We start from the raw sequence: 18,880 nt of genomic DNA, 5'->3' as shown, positions 1-18,880 counted from the left end.
AGCTGCAACATAATCTAAAAAGCTGCTAAATGATGTAAAAAGCTGCTAAATGATGTAAAAAGCTACTAAATGATGTAAAAAGCTACTAAATGATGTAAAAAGCTGCTAAATGATGTAAAAAGCAATTAAATGATCTAAAAAGCTACTAAATGATCTAAAAAGCTGCTAAATGATGTACAAAGCTGCTAAATGATCTATAAATCAGGCTGAATGTTTCATTCCAATAGAAAACAAAGGGATGTTTACAGGCAGTGGGGCCGTGTGACATCATCAATCACGTGATTTCAAGATGGAGGAACACAGGTTGTAAAGTAGTCCCATTTTTAAAAGGCAATAAAACAAATATGGTGCATAATAATGTGTTTTGATATATGTAGATCTACTAATAAGGACATTTAAAATATTTTAGGCCATTTATGTAAAAACAGTGGTGGGTCCCTTTAAGGCCTGCAGAGTGACTGTAGTCTAATGCATCTAATAATTTAATGCTCTTTTCATTTCTGCTACAGTTTTATGCTTCTCGAAGAAAGGCATTGGAGAAGATTTCCTCATGTTTGTCACGTCCCACCTGTCATACCTCCTTTCCCCCACCAGGGGGGCGTGCGCCACACTTTGAGAAGCATTGCTCTGTCTACAGCGTCCACTCGTGTGCTCATTACTACGTACTACTAACCACATATCGACGGAAGTTAATAAGCTACTAAATATTTCAACAATGAAAGCGATCCGTCTCTAATGAGGTTCTAGATTTATTCTGGAGACGTTTTGCCTGAAGATGTTGACGTCGAGATAAACTTTTAATCATCCTCGCAGGAGAAGAGAGCAAATAAATTCAGCTTGTGCATCAGAGCAGAAAAACAGACATCTTCCTTAACCATACTATAGATATATACTATATAGATTATTAAGTGGGAGACGTAGCTACAGCGCTACACTTAATCCTGACGTGTCACTAAACACAATTATCTTTGAACTCTGGTTTTAATCAATGTGTACTCATGGTTGAACAGATATTGACCAAACTCTTTAGTGAAATTAATTGCACTAATCAAAACAATGTAGCAGGAAACTCGTTTAAATAATATATAGAAGTTAAATATTAACATCCAGGCTGTTCAGGTTAAATATATGCACCGAGATGATAAAGGCATCAATATTTTATTGATCATTTACAAGGAGAAGAGTTTGTATCAACTTTTAGGAGCTTGTCATTAAAATAGTTTCAGTAGAAACATTAGAGTTAAATGACTATTGACTTCCTGTTGACACAGGGTGAGATAAAATACCCACAATTCACCACATTTGTTTAAAGATCATACAGACGGGGTGTCTGATGACTAATATTGCAGTATTGATTAATGAGCGATACCAATATTGATCCGATACGACATCGAATTATGCATACTTGTGGATTTGTTGTTTTTTTCTTAAGAATGAACTATTGTTCTGTTGTAATTTGCGCTATAAATAACACTGAATTGAATTGAATACTTTTATTTTATTTAAGTGATTTTACTCAAACAGAACAATATTCGGCAACTGTAGGGACGAGAAAAACTGATATATTTACTGATATATTATATTGTACAATTTACATTCTACAATGTATTAAAGTGATTATTTACAATTTTAGCCCATTTTTGTTTATTTCTACTCTTTTTCTGCAACTACACAAAACTTGCCATATTTTAACCTATTTTTATCACTTTTTTGCCATATTTTTGCTCCTTTTAATGCATTTTTGCTACAATACTCCATCTCTGACAATTCTACATTATATTTCAATCCCTTTTTGACAATTTTTTTTTTTCACTTTCAAGACCTTTTCAGCACTTGTAAACCTTTTCCACCACTTTTCCAAAGATTTACATCTTTAAGATGATTTTATACTTTGGCGCATATAATAAAATAATAAAAACAAAAATATGTTTAAGTGTGAAATGTTTTACATCAGCCTGTCTAGGGACAATAGAATAAGCCTATGGCTATAATCTGACAAATTTACATTTGTTGAATGTTCACTGATATATACTGTCCTTACTTAAATACAAATAATAAATAAATAATAAAGTTACTGGATAACAGTCCTTTAATGCATTGTTGCTACATTTCTGCCACATTTCAATACCTTTTCTGCATATTTTTTCCACTTTCAAGACATTTTCAGCACGTAGAACCCCTTTCCACCTAATGTCACATATGTTGACCAATTATTGTCACTTTTCACCATATTTCGGCTCATTTTTTGCCAATTTAACCATATTCAAGATTTACCATGCCCATTAATTGCCAGTTTAAAGTAATTGTTCCTACTTTATAAATTACACCCCCCCCCCCCCCCCCCCACCCCCCCCCGCCACTTTTAAGCCAATATTGAAAGCTTTTAACCCTTTTTACCACTTTTTTCTGCAACTTTGAACCAATTTCTATGGTTTTTAAAATTCCATTTTGCCACCTTTTCCCACCATTTTTGGTCACTTTTAACCCATTTTAAGTTTTGATTAAATCAAGGATTTATAGACTATTGTCTAAATAATTATAAATTTCCTGGATAACAGTGGATATTATTCGTATAGTAATATAATAAAGGAAGTGAAGCATTACACATTCTGAGATATCTTTAGCTCTATAACACTTATGAGTCTCTAAATGTCCGTGAGGAGGTTCTGTGCTCAACACCAGCTAAAGCGAAAAGGACACGTTTCTGATGCACAGTTAGAAGCAGCGATCTTCTGTTAGCGTAGCCGTTAGCGTCGGATGAGAGTACACTTCCGGGTCACGTACTTTGGCAAATCAGTAATGGAGAAAATGAATAAAGGTGTTCGTTTTCATTTTCTGTACCGAAGCAAAAGAGCTTGAATTTGAAAAACAAGGCGTTTTCTGTTTTTTCATTTTGGTTTTGGAAACAAATATCAAATAATGAGTGTGTTTTTTTTCTTCGTTTTTCATGTTTTTGTTACATAATGAAAAACAAATGAAGGAATGATACACAGATTGTTCTGCATTGAAGTAGAAACAATGAGAATAGATGGCGTTCCCATGCTGAAGGGGGGTGGGGGGGTGGGGGGTGGGGTTTGATGATGAAACAGATGCTGTGTGACAGGTGTACGTATGTAACCACTTCCTGTTCTGCTCTCAATCATTCTTCTTCTCCAGCTCTACGTTCTGTCCACCACAGACATTATGTAATCCATCAGAGCCCACATCGCTCTCTGTCCTGGACATGTGACACATGGACAAGAAACGAGCGGGAAATCACACGTCACATGACTTGATGGTGGATGACTTTAATATCAGAGAGGCTACATGCTAGAATCACTCAATAGGCAATGACGCCGCGGGCCACTAAACCAATATGGTGCATCCTATCAGAATGGATGTGTTTCATAGGTGTAGAATAATTCAATCCAGCCCTGAGGACGAAGCGTCTCTGAACATAAATAGAAAAAAAAGCGTTTTATAACGCTACGCTAACATGTATCCACTTAGGTTCAGAGACTGTCACTTTATTTATTTTAACAGTTGTTTTATTTACAACAGAAGGAAATGAATGAAACGTGGTGTTTTTATTCTGTTTAATCTCCAAAACGATTCAAGTTATTAATAAATCACATCTAACAGGCAATGCTAGGACATTAGCAACTTTAGCATTGTGTGTGTGCTGGGCTAAATCTGAGCTGCTAACTCTGAACCAAAGTAAAAAAAGACATGTTGAGTGAATAAAGAGAAGAAATGAAGCACCTTCTCAGACTTTTGAGGACCAGATCTATCTACTGATACCAGGGACGACCAGTGCTTCATTTAGAAATCATCAGGTACCAGAGCAAACGCCGGGTGTTGTTCCGGCACTGACAGAGAGACAAAACTGTTACGGAATACATTTTTTAAAGCGTCTTTTGCTACGTAAATGGGCCAATAACATCACGTGAACACGAACAACCAATCAGCGTTAAAGGAGCACAGACAATCGTTAGCTGTCAAAATCTGCTGTGTTTCACCAACAAGGACAGCGTAACATCACCACTAATTTAGCCACAAAGGTCACTAAACTTTCAGAACACAAAAACTCACAAATAAAAAAAATATCTATTTTATTCATTTATTTATTTATTTATTGGAGGATATGCCCCTTGACACAAAGAAACGTGGGAACTAACGTGGAATTAAAGTGCATGTGATGTGGAGTGGAACAATAAACAGACAATATCTGATTTTAAAAATGTACTTGTTTTTTTTGTTTTCTTAAGTTTTTTGTCGCAGAATGTAAACAATGTTTCTTCTTTTTCTGTATTTTTGACTGATAATTACCTCCGCCAAGAGTGGAAGGTTATGTTTTACCCTGCGTTTATCTGTCTGTCTGTCAGTCTGTCAGTCTGTCTGTTTGCAAGATAACTTGAAAGGTTAAGAACGGATTTGGGGGAAGTTTTCAGGAAATGTTGATAATGGGACAAAGAACAGGTGATAAAAATATTGGTGATGTTCTGGCATACTAAAAATGAGAAAATACCACTTATGGATATCACAATATGGGTGGATGTCATTTTAATGGTGCTTTATTGTTTTTTTGTTGTGCTTTTGTGTATTTTGTTGTTCTTTTGTTCTTCTTTTCTATCTATCCTGTCATTTTTGTGTATATATGTTGTCGTCTTGGGTGTGTTTTGAGTGAATTTGTCTTTTTACTGGTCCTTTAGTGTGTTGTTGTTGATGTGTTTTTCTGTAATTTCTGTGTATTTTTATCAGATTATGATGATTAAACATTCATTCAGGTGATGAAAGGAAGAAAGACAGACCTTCGTGTGTCATTATAAATACGACCTAAACCACAGCCTCAGATTTTCCCAAATTTGTTTAAACATTTCCTATTTCTTTTTTACTGTAATAATCAGACTCATTACAAAAAAACATCCTGTAATTATCATTAGCTTCATTGTCATGTTGCAGTTTCTTAAAACTTTCCTTTTAAAAGCAACGGAAAATACAGAATGAAAATCCTGAAATGGAAAATGCAACATTCTTATTATTTCTAAAGTGATTTTTATAGTTATTTTAAGCAAAATTAAACAGAAACTGCATGGGTGGAAATGAGCTGCTTGGCGGAGGTCAGCGCTCTCCGAGTGCTTTTCTAGTTTTAAACGTTTTTACTGCTGATTTTAATGTTCTTATTGATTTTTAAGCTGTTGAATGTTTTCTGTTGCACTTTTTGATCATGTAAAGCACAATGAGTTGCCTTGTGTATGAAATGTGCTATACAAATAAATTTACATTTGCTTTTCATGCAGGTGATTAGTTTAATTTTGTTTTTGATTTATTATTAAATATGATGTTACTTGTTCTCTGTTAGTTCAATTGATTTGAAAATGTGTCATTTGTCAGGATTATTTGGGGGGGCTAGAAAGTTTTGGGGAATACCTAAAAAAAAGTTTTGGGGAATACCCCCCCCCAAAAAAATTGAGAACCATTGGTCTACGAGACTCCACATCCCACAATGCATTGCGCCAATTTTTTTTTTTTTTTTTTTATCTTGTCTGCACATGCTGTTAAAGGTCAACACTACAAGAAGTGCAATCATTATGAGACAGCAATGCATGTTTTGTTATTAATTGTGACCATCACCAGCCCTCCCTAAGGAAGGGTAAGAAATCTTTTATTAGAGGGAGGATGTAAAAAGGGAGAGCAGTGTTACAACTAAGCAGATAGGGAGGGGAAAGGGAGCAGGGAGGAGAAAGTCAAGGTAGGAAATATAAAGGGTGGGGAGAATAGATTGTTTTACAGTGAGGGTGAGATGTGAAGTTGTAGAATATATTGTGCTTATTATGTTGTGTAATCAAGCCAGTATAGTGACAGGTGTGAACCTTAGCTATAATGGTGGTGGCTGTGAACAGGGGGAATGAGTGAGTGGTAAAGCAGGTATTTGGGATTAACGTGTCTAAAGTGAAGCCCAGTATGAGTTTTATTCCACATCCCAAGGCGCCAAATTTTTTTCGACAATAATATGTTACGGTTTTATGTATTTAGACAACTCTTTCTCAGGAACTCTTTGATCTTCTTCAGAAGCATGTGCTGATCGCTTTGATGTTTCCTTTGAAGTTTTCTTTGAAGTTTCCTTGACTTCCGCGTAACAATCCGTAATATTATTAAAACTACATGGAAGTTGAATGATTTCAAAACTGACTTCCTTTACACAATTTCCCTCCCAACACAAATATTAAAGATGCTTTAATATTTTTAATTAGTGTAATCAGCTGTAAATGTAAAATACTCCATAAGGACAATCATAAGTTACAGTAGAAATATGACATGTGACAGCTGTTTGCACTAACTAATTTCCTTCTATCTGTGTCTCTCACCTTGCTTTAATAAAAACCTCCTTTCTTTCCCAGAGGTTTAAACTTCAGACGACCTCAGACGTTAAGTTCTCACAGAGCAGAATCATAACTTAACACAGACAGCAGGTTCCTCTTTTTGAAACATACTGTATAAGTTGTAGCAGTTTGAACGTGAGCTGTAATATTTAAACTGTCTCAGTTCGAGCCTCCCGTGAATACCATTGAATACCATTCCCATTTTAGGTAAGACGTGTGTGTGTGTGTGAGTGTGAGTGCAGCTCTGTTATGTTCCTCTAAAAGCTCAATAGTGCAGTGGAGATGATAAGTGAGAAATAGGATCCGCTGCGTTTGAGGAAATAAGACTGTAAAAAAGAGTGATTCAGGTTTGTAAATCATGTCCAAGCTGTGGATATTTCCTCTTACCTTTGGGACCAACATTTGGCAGCAGAACAATATCATTGATGACAACGTTAATGAGAGCGATGAGCAGCTTAATTCATCACAATAGCACTGAGAACAGTGCAGCCGTTAGCACATGTTTTATCTCCACAATGATCAATAATACATTTAGGAAATGGAAACGCTGCGTCTGACAGAAAGTTATAAACTAAAAACCTGCTTTTGACCTTAAAAAAAAAATGTTTTTACTTTCTTGCCAGAAAAAAACATTTGTCAAGCAAGAACTGGGCTGTAATAAAAACGTCTCTGTCGTAGTTCAAGTAGATTTGTCCAGATTAAAAACATACTACATTAGCCTGTTAGCATACGCTACCTCAGACATGGTTTTTGATCAGATTCACTTTATCAACATTCATGTCAGCATTACAATAATGACCCATCAGAGCATTAATACAAAGAATAAAAGGGTTTTTATTGGTTTTTTTTGTCATTTTGTGTTTTTTTGGTGTTGTTTTGTATGTTTATGGAGTCATTCTGTGTGTTTTTATTGTAATTTTTGTATTTTCTCATACTTTTCTAATTGTCTTGTGTGTTTGAGTAATTATGTGATTTGTGTTTTATTTTTGTATTGTATTGTGTGTGTTGGAAGTCGTTTTGTGTAATTTTGTAGTAATTTTTTGTAGTTTTTCACACACTTTGGCAATTTGGGTAATTTTGTGTGGTTTTGTATATTTTATTGTATTTTGGCATTTTGGATGTAATTTTTGTTGTGTTCGTAAATGTTTTCTTTTATGTTTATTTTTTGTAGTTATTCTTTGTTTCTGTAATTTTTTATTGTAATAGTCTATTTTATTGTAATAGTCTATTTTTAGTACCTATTTTGTGTATTTTTGTTGTTCTTTTGCACTTTTAATTGAATTAATTAATTGATTTTTTGGAGACATTTTTTTTGTTTGTTTTTTGTTGCCCTTTTGTATATTTTCTGTTGTCCGTGTGTATTTTTGTCAATATTATGTCAATCTTTGATGTCGTTTTGTAAATGTAATTGTAATTTAGTATGTTTTTGGGGTCATTTTGTCGTTTTTTTTGTACATTTTGTGTGTTTAGTTGAAGCTTTTGAGTGAAAACCTACAGTATTTATGCAGTGTAGACACAGTTACTCACAGATGTAGTAGTATTCTCTGCCAGGTCTGAACTCAAAGCCCAGTGAGAAGGGAGTGAAGAGCTGGAACTTCTCTGAGAACTTGAGCGGGCCGTTGGGCGAGTGTGGTCGGTTGCATTCCCAGCGTTTGAAGCCCTTGGCCGTGTGGTCACATGTGCTGTAGCCGTCGTAGTTGACCATGTAGAGGACGTAGCGCTCCGTCCTCTCCTCAGGCACGGCGTTGTCGTAGTGAGGACAGTAGACATCTAGGTAGTCGTTAATGCACACGTCGATGTGGTAGTCTCCACGATGGAACCTGGTGAATAAAAACCACACGTCAGAAGCCGTTCTCACACAACGTGAAAATGTTTCACCAATCCCTCCGCTTTCTTTAGTTTAACCCTCCTATCATCCTTGGGCTCAAATTGACCCCATTTAATGTTATTGTTTATCATTCAAGAAATAATAGTTGACTTTGTTTTCTTTAGTTTTTTTGCTTCATATTTTATGACTTTTCTTAATTTGATAAGTAAAATTGATTAAGTATGTCCATCAGAGACACAAAAATATGAAATATACTTCCAGAAAACATCAGAAACTGTAGCAATTACCCAACCTTCAAAGAAGTCTTTAAAAATTGGTGATGGTGGCGCTAGAGAACAGGTCAATGTTTCATTATCAAGGGATTATTTATGTATTCAACAAATAAACAGTGTCATTTTCTGGAGGTAAATCTCTCTGGGGTCAGACTGACCCCAAGGGAAAAATGTGAGAATATTAGACGGACTAGTTTTCCACAACTAAAACAGCGTGGGGTCAAATTGACCCGAGAGGAACATCAATGTGTGCAATATGTTTTCAGCACATTGAAAAAATATCGTCATGATAATTTCATGCTTAATCAAATGTACCCATCATATTAGGAAAAGTCATGGAATTTGTATTGAATGGGGTCAAATTGACCCCAAATTCAATAGAAGTTTTAACCAAAGACTGGATTGTCAAACCCCGACCATCACATTCTCAGCTCCGTTTAGTTTGTTGTTCGTTAATTTTAGACTTAGTCCCTGACTTAAACAGATTTCCTCTAAGTTCATGTCCTAAACATTTATTTCTAAGGTTTTTTCTTCTAAAGGATTTTTCTTTCTCAAACAAAAACACAACGGCAGCGATGTATAACTGGTGAGAAGGAAACAAAATGACAGGATTGTGGGCTAGTAAATGTCGCGATAAAGAAATACGGGGCCTGGCCTGACTCTGAAGGCTGTGCACGGAGGCATTTATACTGCTGGAAATGATCTAGAATAGGTTGCACAGGGTCAGATCCATTCAGGGAGATTCATCAGATGGCCACACACACACACACACACACACACACACACGTGTACAATCCATCTGTACAGTTTTTACAGATGCAGAAGCTAGAAAGCACTTCCTCAGTTTCTCTTCTGTGTTTTTCTTTCTCTGAGGTCGATGAACAAACACAAAAACACAGAAAAAAAAAGTGCGTTGCTGAGAAACTGAAACACCGACATCCAGTGTCGTCATAAATTCTATACAGAATCAATGTTAATCCACCGACTTGTTGAGCTGCAAACTCACACTTTTTTATTTTAGAGCAACACAAACCTTACAGTTGTTGTGAGGAAACTTAATTGAAAACGGGCTACGAGGATAATCCAATCCAGTGAGGGAACAAAAGGCTGAGCATAGAACAGGAAAAACACATCATCGTGTGCTCACGACCCAAAGGCATAAATGGTAAATGACCATTCACAAAAGCAAATGTCGATTCTAATGATTTTAAATGTGTCCGATGTGCAATGACTGATTGTTTTCCTGTAAACTAAGAAACATCCACAGGTTAATCAATGAATAGATGCAATGAACTGGACGACAGTGACATCATTTCCTGCATTGATGTTTCCATCTTTATTTTCCCATTCAGTGACTAAACAGTTCAATCATTCCAATGAATGAAAGCTTCATAGATCAATACATTTCCGCTTAATAGTCCATTTTGATCTCCACTGTAAACTCTCATTTGTTGACATTGTCTCAAAGGTTTGGTGCATTGCATTGTGGGATGTGGAGTAGAAGTGTTTTTACTTCAGTGGCCACATTTACATGGGAGCTTTAATTCCTCTTTAAAGCAGAATAAAAGTTAATCCTCTTTAAACTGACCATGTAAACACTTAATTCCTAATGATAATTTAATTACAAATTAAACTTAAATCTGATTTAGGTGGCTGGTTAATTCTGATTTTAATTCTGAATTAGATAATTCCTCTTAACACTTAACACTTAACTTGCTTAATTCCGCTTTAAGTTAATTGCTTTCCTCATGCGCAATTTACCGCGATGACGACATAATCCAAGATGGCCGTCCGGACAAGAGCAGAGACTATTTATTTATAAGAGCTTTAGAATCATGTACAGTATATAATGAAAAGAGTGGATGGACGGAAGCATAAACATGCAAAATTTCACAAGGACACATGGACCTCGGTAAGTAAAAATAAATATAATTAATTATAATTATAATGAAATAACTAATTCCAAATTTAAAAAAACATCATGTAACCGTGGCAATTCTCAGTGATTTTTTTGTGTTTTTTCTCCAAGTGGAACCAAAAACAGGACGTGATGTTGAAACGTATCCATCACGGAGACAAGGAAACACAAATGAAACCGCATGTGTGAGGGAATGAGCGTGTGCACTAAATAATAACTGTTCATAGTCCTGAACTATAAACAGGACTGAAAAGATTTAGAGATACCCCCATTTTTTCTGACCGTAGTGTTGTTTTCTTCTTCTTTTGACAGTGTTTGACTCAGGCCTACATAAAATGCAACAATTGCAGATTCACCGGCTGAACCGCACCGAGTCCACCGGACTACATATGTGAAAACACCTTTATTTCAGCTGGATTTAGATCTTTCCGTCTAAGCCCCAATGCAAAACAACCACCAAGAAACACAAGAAACTATTAAAGTAAAAATGAATTGCATCTGTTTACAGGACTCCGTATCCCACAATGCATCAAACCTTTCCAACAATGTCAATATAATCTGAACCGAGTCCTGGTCAGTTCTGGTCAGACTGCCCTGAACAGGTCAGATAGCATTCACCAAGGTCTCTGCCTGAGGCGGTTCAGCTATGTTATGACTACTGCTAACAGCAGCACATTCACTGAGGCACACACACTGAAAGCTTGTTCACCTCTGAATCCCATACTGGTACGTTCCCCCATAACCCTTTGACATAATAAACACTGTGTTTACATCTGACCAGCAACCCTAAAGCTGGACTCTAAACCGCCATAACATAAGAGAGTTGACAAAGGAGATCAAAACAAACTTTTAAGCAGCAATTTCAACCTTTTATATCTTTTTTTAAGCAAACAATCTTGTACTTGCCTACACTCTGTCTTTATCTGATGTAAAATTATTGTCTCCAGCAGCTTTAAAGACCCGAGCAGTGGAGCAACTAATGTGGGCGGAGCCATCACTGAACCATTATTGGATTGCCAGCAGGAGGAAAACATCATGAAAATGCCGTTGAACAGTAATGCGTCTCCAAACAGTTGAAAGTCGCTCTGCCTGAGGTTGGCTGTGTTTTATTGATTTCAGCTTGGATCTTAATTTAATTCAGTCCCACATCTTTCTTAATAAAGTTGCTCAGCTGGGCATGAAGTGTTCCAAGTGGTATCGCTCTGTTAAAGAGACTGCATCACTTCACTAAGTCTTTTCTACAGCACAAATATGCACCAGGACAGCATGGGTTCACCTTTAGTTTGGTGGGAAGGGGTCGCCAGATGCCTTCAAAAAACTAGGATTTACCCATTTCAGCCAATTTTTGCTTATTTTTACCCTTTTTCTCCAACTTCACCAGACTTTCCATATTTGAACCTATATTCATCACTTTTTCTTGCCATATTTTTGCTCCTTTTAATGTATTTTTGCTACATTACTCCCATTTCTGATACTTCTCCATGAAATTTCAATGCTTTTTCTACAAATTTTTTCCACTTTTAACACATTTTCTGCACTTATAAACCTTTTCCACCACTTTTCTCACCTAATGTCACACATGTTGACCCATTATTGTCACTTTTCACCATATTTCAAACTTATTTTTTGCCAATTTAACCACATTCACAATTTTTCATGCCCATTATTTGCCACTTTAAACTTATTGTTTTAATATTGACTAACTATATATCACTCTAACTTTTAACCAATTTCTGTGGTTTTTAAAATCCCATTTCACCACCTTTTCCACTGTTTTTAGACACTTTTAACACATTTTTGTATCCTTTTTCTGCAACTACACCAAACTTGCCATATTTTACCCTATTTTCATTACTTTTTCTTGAAATATTTTTGCTCCTTTTACGGCATTTTGCTACAATACTCCCATTTCTGCCACTTCTCCATCAAATTTCAATGCCTTTTCTGCACATTCTTTCCAATTCTAACACATTTTCAGCACTCATAAACCCTTTCCACCACTTTTCCACCTAATGTCACATATGTTGACCCATTATTGTCACTTTTAACCTCTTTTCACCATATTTCATGCTTAGTTTTGCCAATTTAACCAGATTCACTTTTAACCCACTTTATTTCTCATTAAAACAAGGATTTACATCTTTATAATGACTATATACTTTGGCACAAACAATAATTAACATCACAAGTCTTCTCTAAAGCACAAACCTTTAGTTTGTCAGTTAGCCGTTAGCTCGTAGCCCAATAGGATTAAACAGTGAAACATCTACTCTGATGAACAGGTACGATCTCTGTAATCAACCCAAATAACAACTAGTGTATCAGTGTAGTTTGTCCCTGAGCCCAGAGGCCTTAAATGGACATGTTACCAACTCTCACAAACACTTCAGTGTTCTCGCAGGAAATGTTCTTGGCTGCTCTAAACAGGTAACAAGCACTTCTGCACAAAACCAGGCTCTCAAAAAGCAAACATCAGGCCAATCCGTAAAGTGTGGGATCTGCAGCTTGTTTACAAAAAAAAAAACAGGCGAAAGCAAGGAAATGTTAAGACTTTCTGAGATTTAAGACATCACTTTGAAGAGGCATCTGTATAAAGAGGAAAACCCTAACAGATCACATTTACTGCACTCTCATTATGTACGATTAGTAGCTTGGATGGAAGTGGAGGACTGTGTGTGTGCGTGTGCGTGTGCGTGCGTGTGTGTGTGTGTATGGAAGAGATCAATCTGGGACAGTAAGATGAGTGTGTATGGTTATGTAAAGCTTTTATGCTTAAATACATAACTCTACACAAAGTCTTTGTATAGTTTTATTATAAACCATACAATGAGCTACTACCAGCATCCATATGTTTTCTTTATATTACAGTTTAAAGCAGATAAATACAGATGCCATGGTTACATGGTGTTTTCAATGTTAATTAATTATACCAAATCAAGTATTCTGCTTCGCATTTACATGGCAATAGTCATTCAGAATTGAGGTTTACATGGAAACACACTTATTCACCTTTATTTAATTCCACTCTTGGTCTGGGGGGTTGGGAAGGGTTCTGATTGGACAGCGCGCTAATGTGACGTATTCACGTCTATCGTGAAAAAAAACAAACAGCTGCAACATAGAAGACCACATAATAAGAACTACTTTCACTTTTATTTTGACTGTAGTTTTGAAGAAGCAGCTCAACAATAACGTACGTCTGACTTTGGTCAGCTGAGCAGGAGACAGAAGACTAAAAAAATGATCCCAATAATTTCTGGTATTTATCATGATAACAATAAACATAAAAAACTATAAATAAGTAAAACAATTCCCAACTTAAAGTGTGAACAGGTTCCTTACAAATACAAATACATTTGAATACATTAACACATTAAAAAAGACTATACAATAACTGCTGACTCAAACAGCTCACTCAAACAGCTGATATTTTATGGAATATATCAGTGCATGCGGATCACTATCACAATTAATTTATTTCCTCACGTAAAATGAAATTATTTTCTAAAAAAAAAAAAAAAAAAAAGAAAAAAAAGGACAAAAGCACAAATAACTCCATCAGTGTTTTTACTGGTGAGAATATTTTTGACGATAAAATAATGCACATTCCTAGTTTTGAGATAATAATAATAATAATAATAATAATAATAATAATAATAATAACACAAAATGACAATACATTACTTTTTACTGTTGAAATTAAATATATTTTTAATAAAGTTTCTCCTCCTGACTGAGCTCATACATGTTCCCCCTGCTCTGTATATTCCCATCTCAGTGTGTGTATACATGAGCTTGAGCCAGCGTGGAAATGCATTTTCCTTGTGTTTACTCGTCTTAAGTAAATAACAGTGTGTGGTTGTTTATAACAAAAGACACGGAGGAGCTCATCTATAACATTTCCTTTGAAATATGTCTGCGTAGGTTCAGGGGGGGGGGGGGGTGGTGGTGGTGGGGGTGGGCATGCATCTTCTTCAGCGCTTCAAAATGTCACACACTTAATGGCTACATCCTCTCCTTTGCTCGCCTCACACTTTCCTCCCTGCTTCTATAGCTGTGTACATGTACGTGTGTGTGTGTGTGTGTGTGTGTGTGTGTGTGTGTGTGTGTGTGTGTGTGTGTGTGTGTCTCAGCAGTCAAACCAGTGGCTCGTGGCCCTGACTGGACTGCAAATGAAGCGGAGGGTGTTTGGGTGAGTGAGCGTATAAAAAGGGACAGGACGGTCATTTGTACCATGTGACACACTTTGTCAAACGCACGTTGACACACACACACACACACACACACACACACACACTGTGCTGCACAAGTTTGGTGAAATAACTACAAAACGAGATTAGTTTCACTTCAAAAAAACAGCAATACGTTATGTTCATAATACAGGTTATTTGGACCAATATTCACTAAATTTAAATGACTTACGTTAGTAGAAATTGTAGCTTTTCAAACAAGTCAAATATAGCATTTAAAGCACGACAAAAACTTCTCCCAATAAATAATGTCAGTATATGCGTGTCAGTAAACAGAACCAGGTTATGGAACCGTTTTTGTGTGGAAATAAAAACAAAATGTCTGAATTTAAAGGAATTGAAACATAGATACAGAAGATTTATCTTCTAGAAGAAAGTGCTAAAGGGAAACAATTGTATGTATGTGTATGTTTGGACAGATCAATGTATAGTGGAATACATAAATTGTATAATTATATAGTTATATATCAATTAAATATGTCTAATTTTATAGTGTGAATTATACCAAGATGAATGTATAGAAAGTGTTTTTAATGATATGTAAAAAAAAGTGTGACATGTTATTGTTTAGTCACTGTATATTTTATTGTGTATTAATACTAATGACACACAGTGAGTGAGTTTCTACAGGTGAATAATACAAACCACAGAACAAGATATTCAACCATTAACGAGTGAAACAAAAAGTTCTACTAATTCTCCTTTTTTTTGCACAAAAGCAGCATTTACTTCACTAACATTGTTGTATCAAGGCCCACCAGGGGCTGTTCATCCAATAACCAGCACAACAAAAGATTTAAGTGAAAGTTTTTCAGCCAATCGGTGACTTGCACCCCACATGTGTACAGTGCGTTCAATTGCACTGGGAACAAAAATGCCTTCTGGGTAAATATACTGTATATTAGCTGCTTGAGGGAAAGAGAAAGAGAAATGTCCTACATCCTACTGTAGGTATGACTTGAACCCACCAGCGATGGGAATCTTGCACCCGTCATTGAACCATAGACTTTAGAAAGAATGCATTGAACTATACGTTCATCACTATTTAAACAGAGCAGTGGAAATACCACTACAAAGTTGTTCTACACTTTTAGTAACATAAACGCCAAATTAGACGACGCATAAAAGTTAAAGTTTGCGCCGCCATTTTGCTAAAACGTCCTTTTTCTGACCGACTCGGGCTGATTGGATCCTGCCCCAATTCCCGAGTCGACATCCTGAGCTCAAGGGCCGTTTTATTTCATTTTTCAGATTCGATTGAGAAGTTCTTCGCTGCAGACCGCGGAATGGGGCGGCGTCGGACTTAAAGGTGGGGTCGGACGTCCAATACTTACCTTCCTTTTTTACGAACCCTAACCGCTCCCGCCTCCACTTCCTGACTGAATTCGAGGTTATATTGAAAAACTGCTTCACCGGCCACCGTCACACAGACATTATACACGTATATAATGTCTATACCGTCACACACAGCAGCAGGAACATAGACACATGCATACATGGTAGTCAGACGTTCTGCGGGCTGCAGTGAGGGGTACTTGTTTTCTATTGTCGGATTTATCTAGATTCTAAGTGCAATTGAGTGCAGCATTAAGCCCCGCCCACAGGCTTCAGAGTCACCAGGAAGTCGCTGTCCCCATGCTGCGCTCAATGCAACTCGGAACTTGTGTTTAATCGTCTGGGCGTCGCCACCTGGAGTAGGAGGTCCAATTGTCTGACGTCCCACAACAACAATGACACTGTACAGAACCACGTTAGCAGGAAAACTGTGATTAAAAGCATTTCAATGCCAAAAACCTCCAGAAATCATTAATGACTTACCACTGTTGTGGAATACTGCATTGCAGGCTTGATTTATGTTACTTCCTTTATATTGTAAATTAGTTGTTTTTATGATTTTAAAATGTGTTTTTCTTTTTTACTTCAGCCCTGTGTCATGTTTTAATGCCTTACGTGAATCACTTTAAATGCTTTCTTGCTGAAATACGCTAAATATTGTTGCCTTGCTTTGTTAGGCCAATAAAAATGTTGCAATTCTGAATAATATTAATCACACAAACATTACTGCCTTTCTTTGGTAAATACCATCCTACCATATATGCTGTGTCTGGAACTTTGAATGGCCCTGAAATGGAGATGAAGAGATTTTTTTATTTTTATTGGCATATTTTAACTGACCCATAATTAAAATCCTAGTGCCGCAACTGATGTTTGGGCACATGAGCACTGAGATGTTTAAGTGACCTTTAAAAAATGACTGCAGGACTAAATTAAATAACACTAAAGTTAAGTAAACGTAACTAAATCATTTCTACAAGAAAAAAAAAAGTCCATCATTTACATTTTTTTATGCAAGTGCATTGTATTGATGGCATTTTGTGAGATTAAATAAACTGATCCGTGCTGTATGATAATATGCAAAAAAATAAAGTAGAATTTGGAAGAGGACGTTTTCAGTGCGTCTACGACAGTTTTCACAAAGTGTCAGTTTTTTGTTTTTGTTTACAGATGATAGAAAGACAAGTGGCAGGTTTGTGTGTGTGTGTGTGTGTGTGTGTGTGTGTGTGTGTGTGTGTGTGTGTGTGTGTGTGTGCGTGCGTGCGTGTACACCCTGACAGAGTTGCCTGTCATGGACGTTCCAGTAGACATAATGGATGGACAGAAAAAACAGAATACAATGACTGTGTGCGTAGATGGAAGCTGTGTTGAAGCTGCCGTTTTTCCTGCTACGCCTTCCAGCAGAACTCAAACCAGTAAATTGGGAGCAAACTTTTTATGGGAAGCTAATTGTGAAATAATGATGATTACAGACTGCAGCTGTGGCCGCGAGCAACAGGTCATAAGACGAGGGAAATTAGCTGGACGTGTGCACAGTGTGTGTGTGTGTGTGTGTTTTTATTACTGCCACCAGATCATGTTCAGAATTGAACATCAGCTCTAACACATACTGTACGACAGCGCTGTTCAACTCATTTTTACTCAAAATACAGCAAAGTTTGATATCAAGTTGGCCACAGAAAGAGAAATTCTAACATGCTGTCACATAGGGCGGGATGACCAACTTTTTTTTCTAAATTCTAACGTTATATGACGGTATTTTTTTTTTTTTTTTTTCATGCATAATCATATGTTCACATCATTTTCTACTGGTTGATAGTAGATTGACTTAGGATGGTTTATTTTACTGTCATGATGAGTGAATATTGTAGAATAATTCCACACTAGTAGTAATACAGGTTTGCAACAGCAGCTCAATGGCTCTGTTCTGCGCTAGCTTAGCTTTAGCATTAGCTTGATTTCTATCTTTAAATGCTACATACTCAGTAGTGTGGTGGTTTCTTATGGTGAATAAAGTAGGGTTTTGTTTGTAGCTCCACCAGGAATTATTTCCGTGTTACAAATTGTGATTCTTTGCTCTTTTTTTGTGTATTACTGCCGACATGCTAAGCTAACCGTGCCTCTGTGTTCGTGATTGTAGCAGAGGCATGTGCACGCAGACACATGCTCACATGCAGCTTCAGAGCTTTTATTTGTGTCTTTCTTATTCATTTACACGGATAATTTACACCATAACTAACACCAGAGCGCTACTGTTTACCTTCATATTTAGAAGTAAAACGTTGAAAAGGGTCCGGTGTGTTACGAAAGTTGTGTAATCAAATACACCGGTACGGCGGTATATTAAAAATGTATATCATTATAAAATGATGTAACAGTATTTGATATAAACTGGTAAACGGCCCCGCCCTACAGTCACAGTACAACACAGCAGGTGTTAAAAATCATCTGCTTCAAAACAGAAAAATAATCAATAGATTAGAAGACAACAAACATAATTCATAGTTGCAGCTCTAATAAAACACGTATCCAGATTTTTTGGCGCATGCACACCAGGGTTGGGGGTCAATTACATCTTTTTCAATTACAATTATGTCTTCAATTATTCACGTTCAATAACCAATAAATTACAATTATGTTTACATTTACATTTACAATGATTAATTTTCCCTAGAAAGTCATTTATAATAAGGTTATGAATTACAAATGTTAAATTACAATTCATCACAATTACTGCCTTTAATAAATTAAAAAAAAACATAAAATTCAACCTTCCTTATGTGTCAGCATCTTTTATTAAATTATTCATCATCCAATTAGTTTTTCCTTTCGTGGTTACCTTGTTAGGCTTCTTTATACATGAAAATATTGGTACTAATATGGAAAACTTGATATGCAACATGTTTTTATAATTA

The 18,880-nt window shown here is 36.2% G+C and overlaps 1 protein-coding gene across 2 annotated transcripts in view; it reads right to left on the bottom strand.

Annotated features, from left to right (window-relative positions):
* efna5b (ephrin-A5b) overlaps positions 1 to 18,880 on the bottom strand; it is a 140,863-nt gene that overhangs the window by 17,207 nt on the left and 104,776 nt on the right. For both annotated transcript variants that reach the window (XM_028458691.1, XM_028458692.1), the window contains exon 2: positions 7,890 to 8,182. In XM_028458691.1, the coding sequence (XP_028314492.1) occupies positions 7,890 to 8,182 (293 nt within the window). The remainder of the gene's footprint in view (positions 1 to 7,889; positions 8,183 to 18,880) is intronic.

This window comes from Gouania willdenowi, chromosome 9 (assembly GCF_900634775.1).
Source record: "Gouania willdenowi chromosome 9, fGouWil2.1, whole genome shotgun sequence".
Classification (NCBI taxonomy): Eukaryota; Metazoa; Chordata; class Actinopteri; order Blenniiformes; family Gobiesocidae; genus Gouania; species Gouania willdenowi.
Note: the sequence above shows the minus strand (reverse complement) of the source record. Positions and strands in the feature narration are given on the sequence as shown.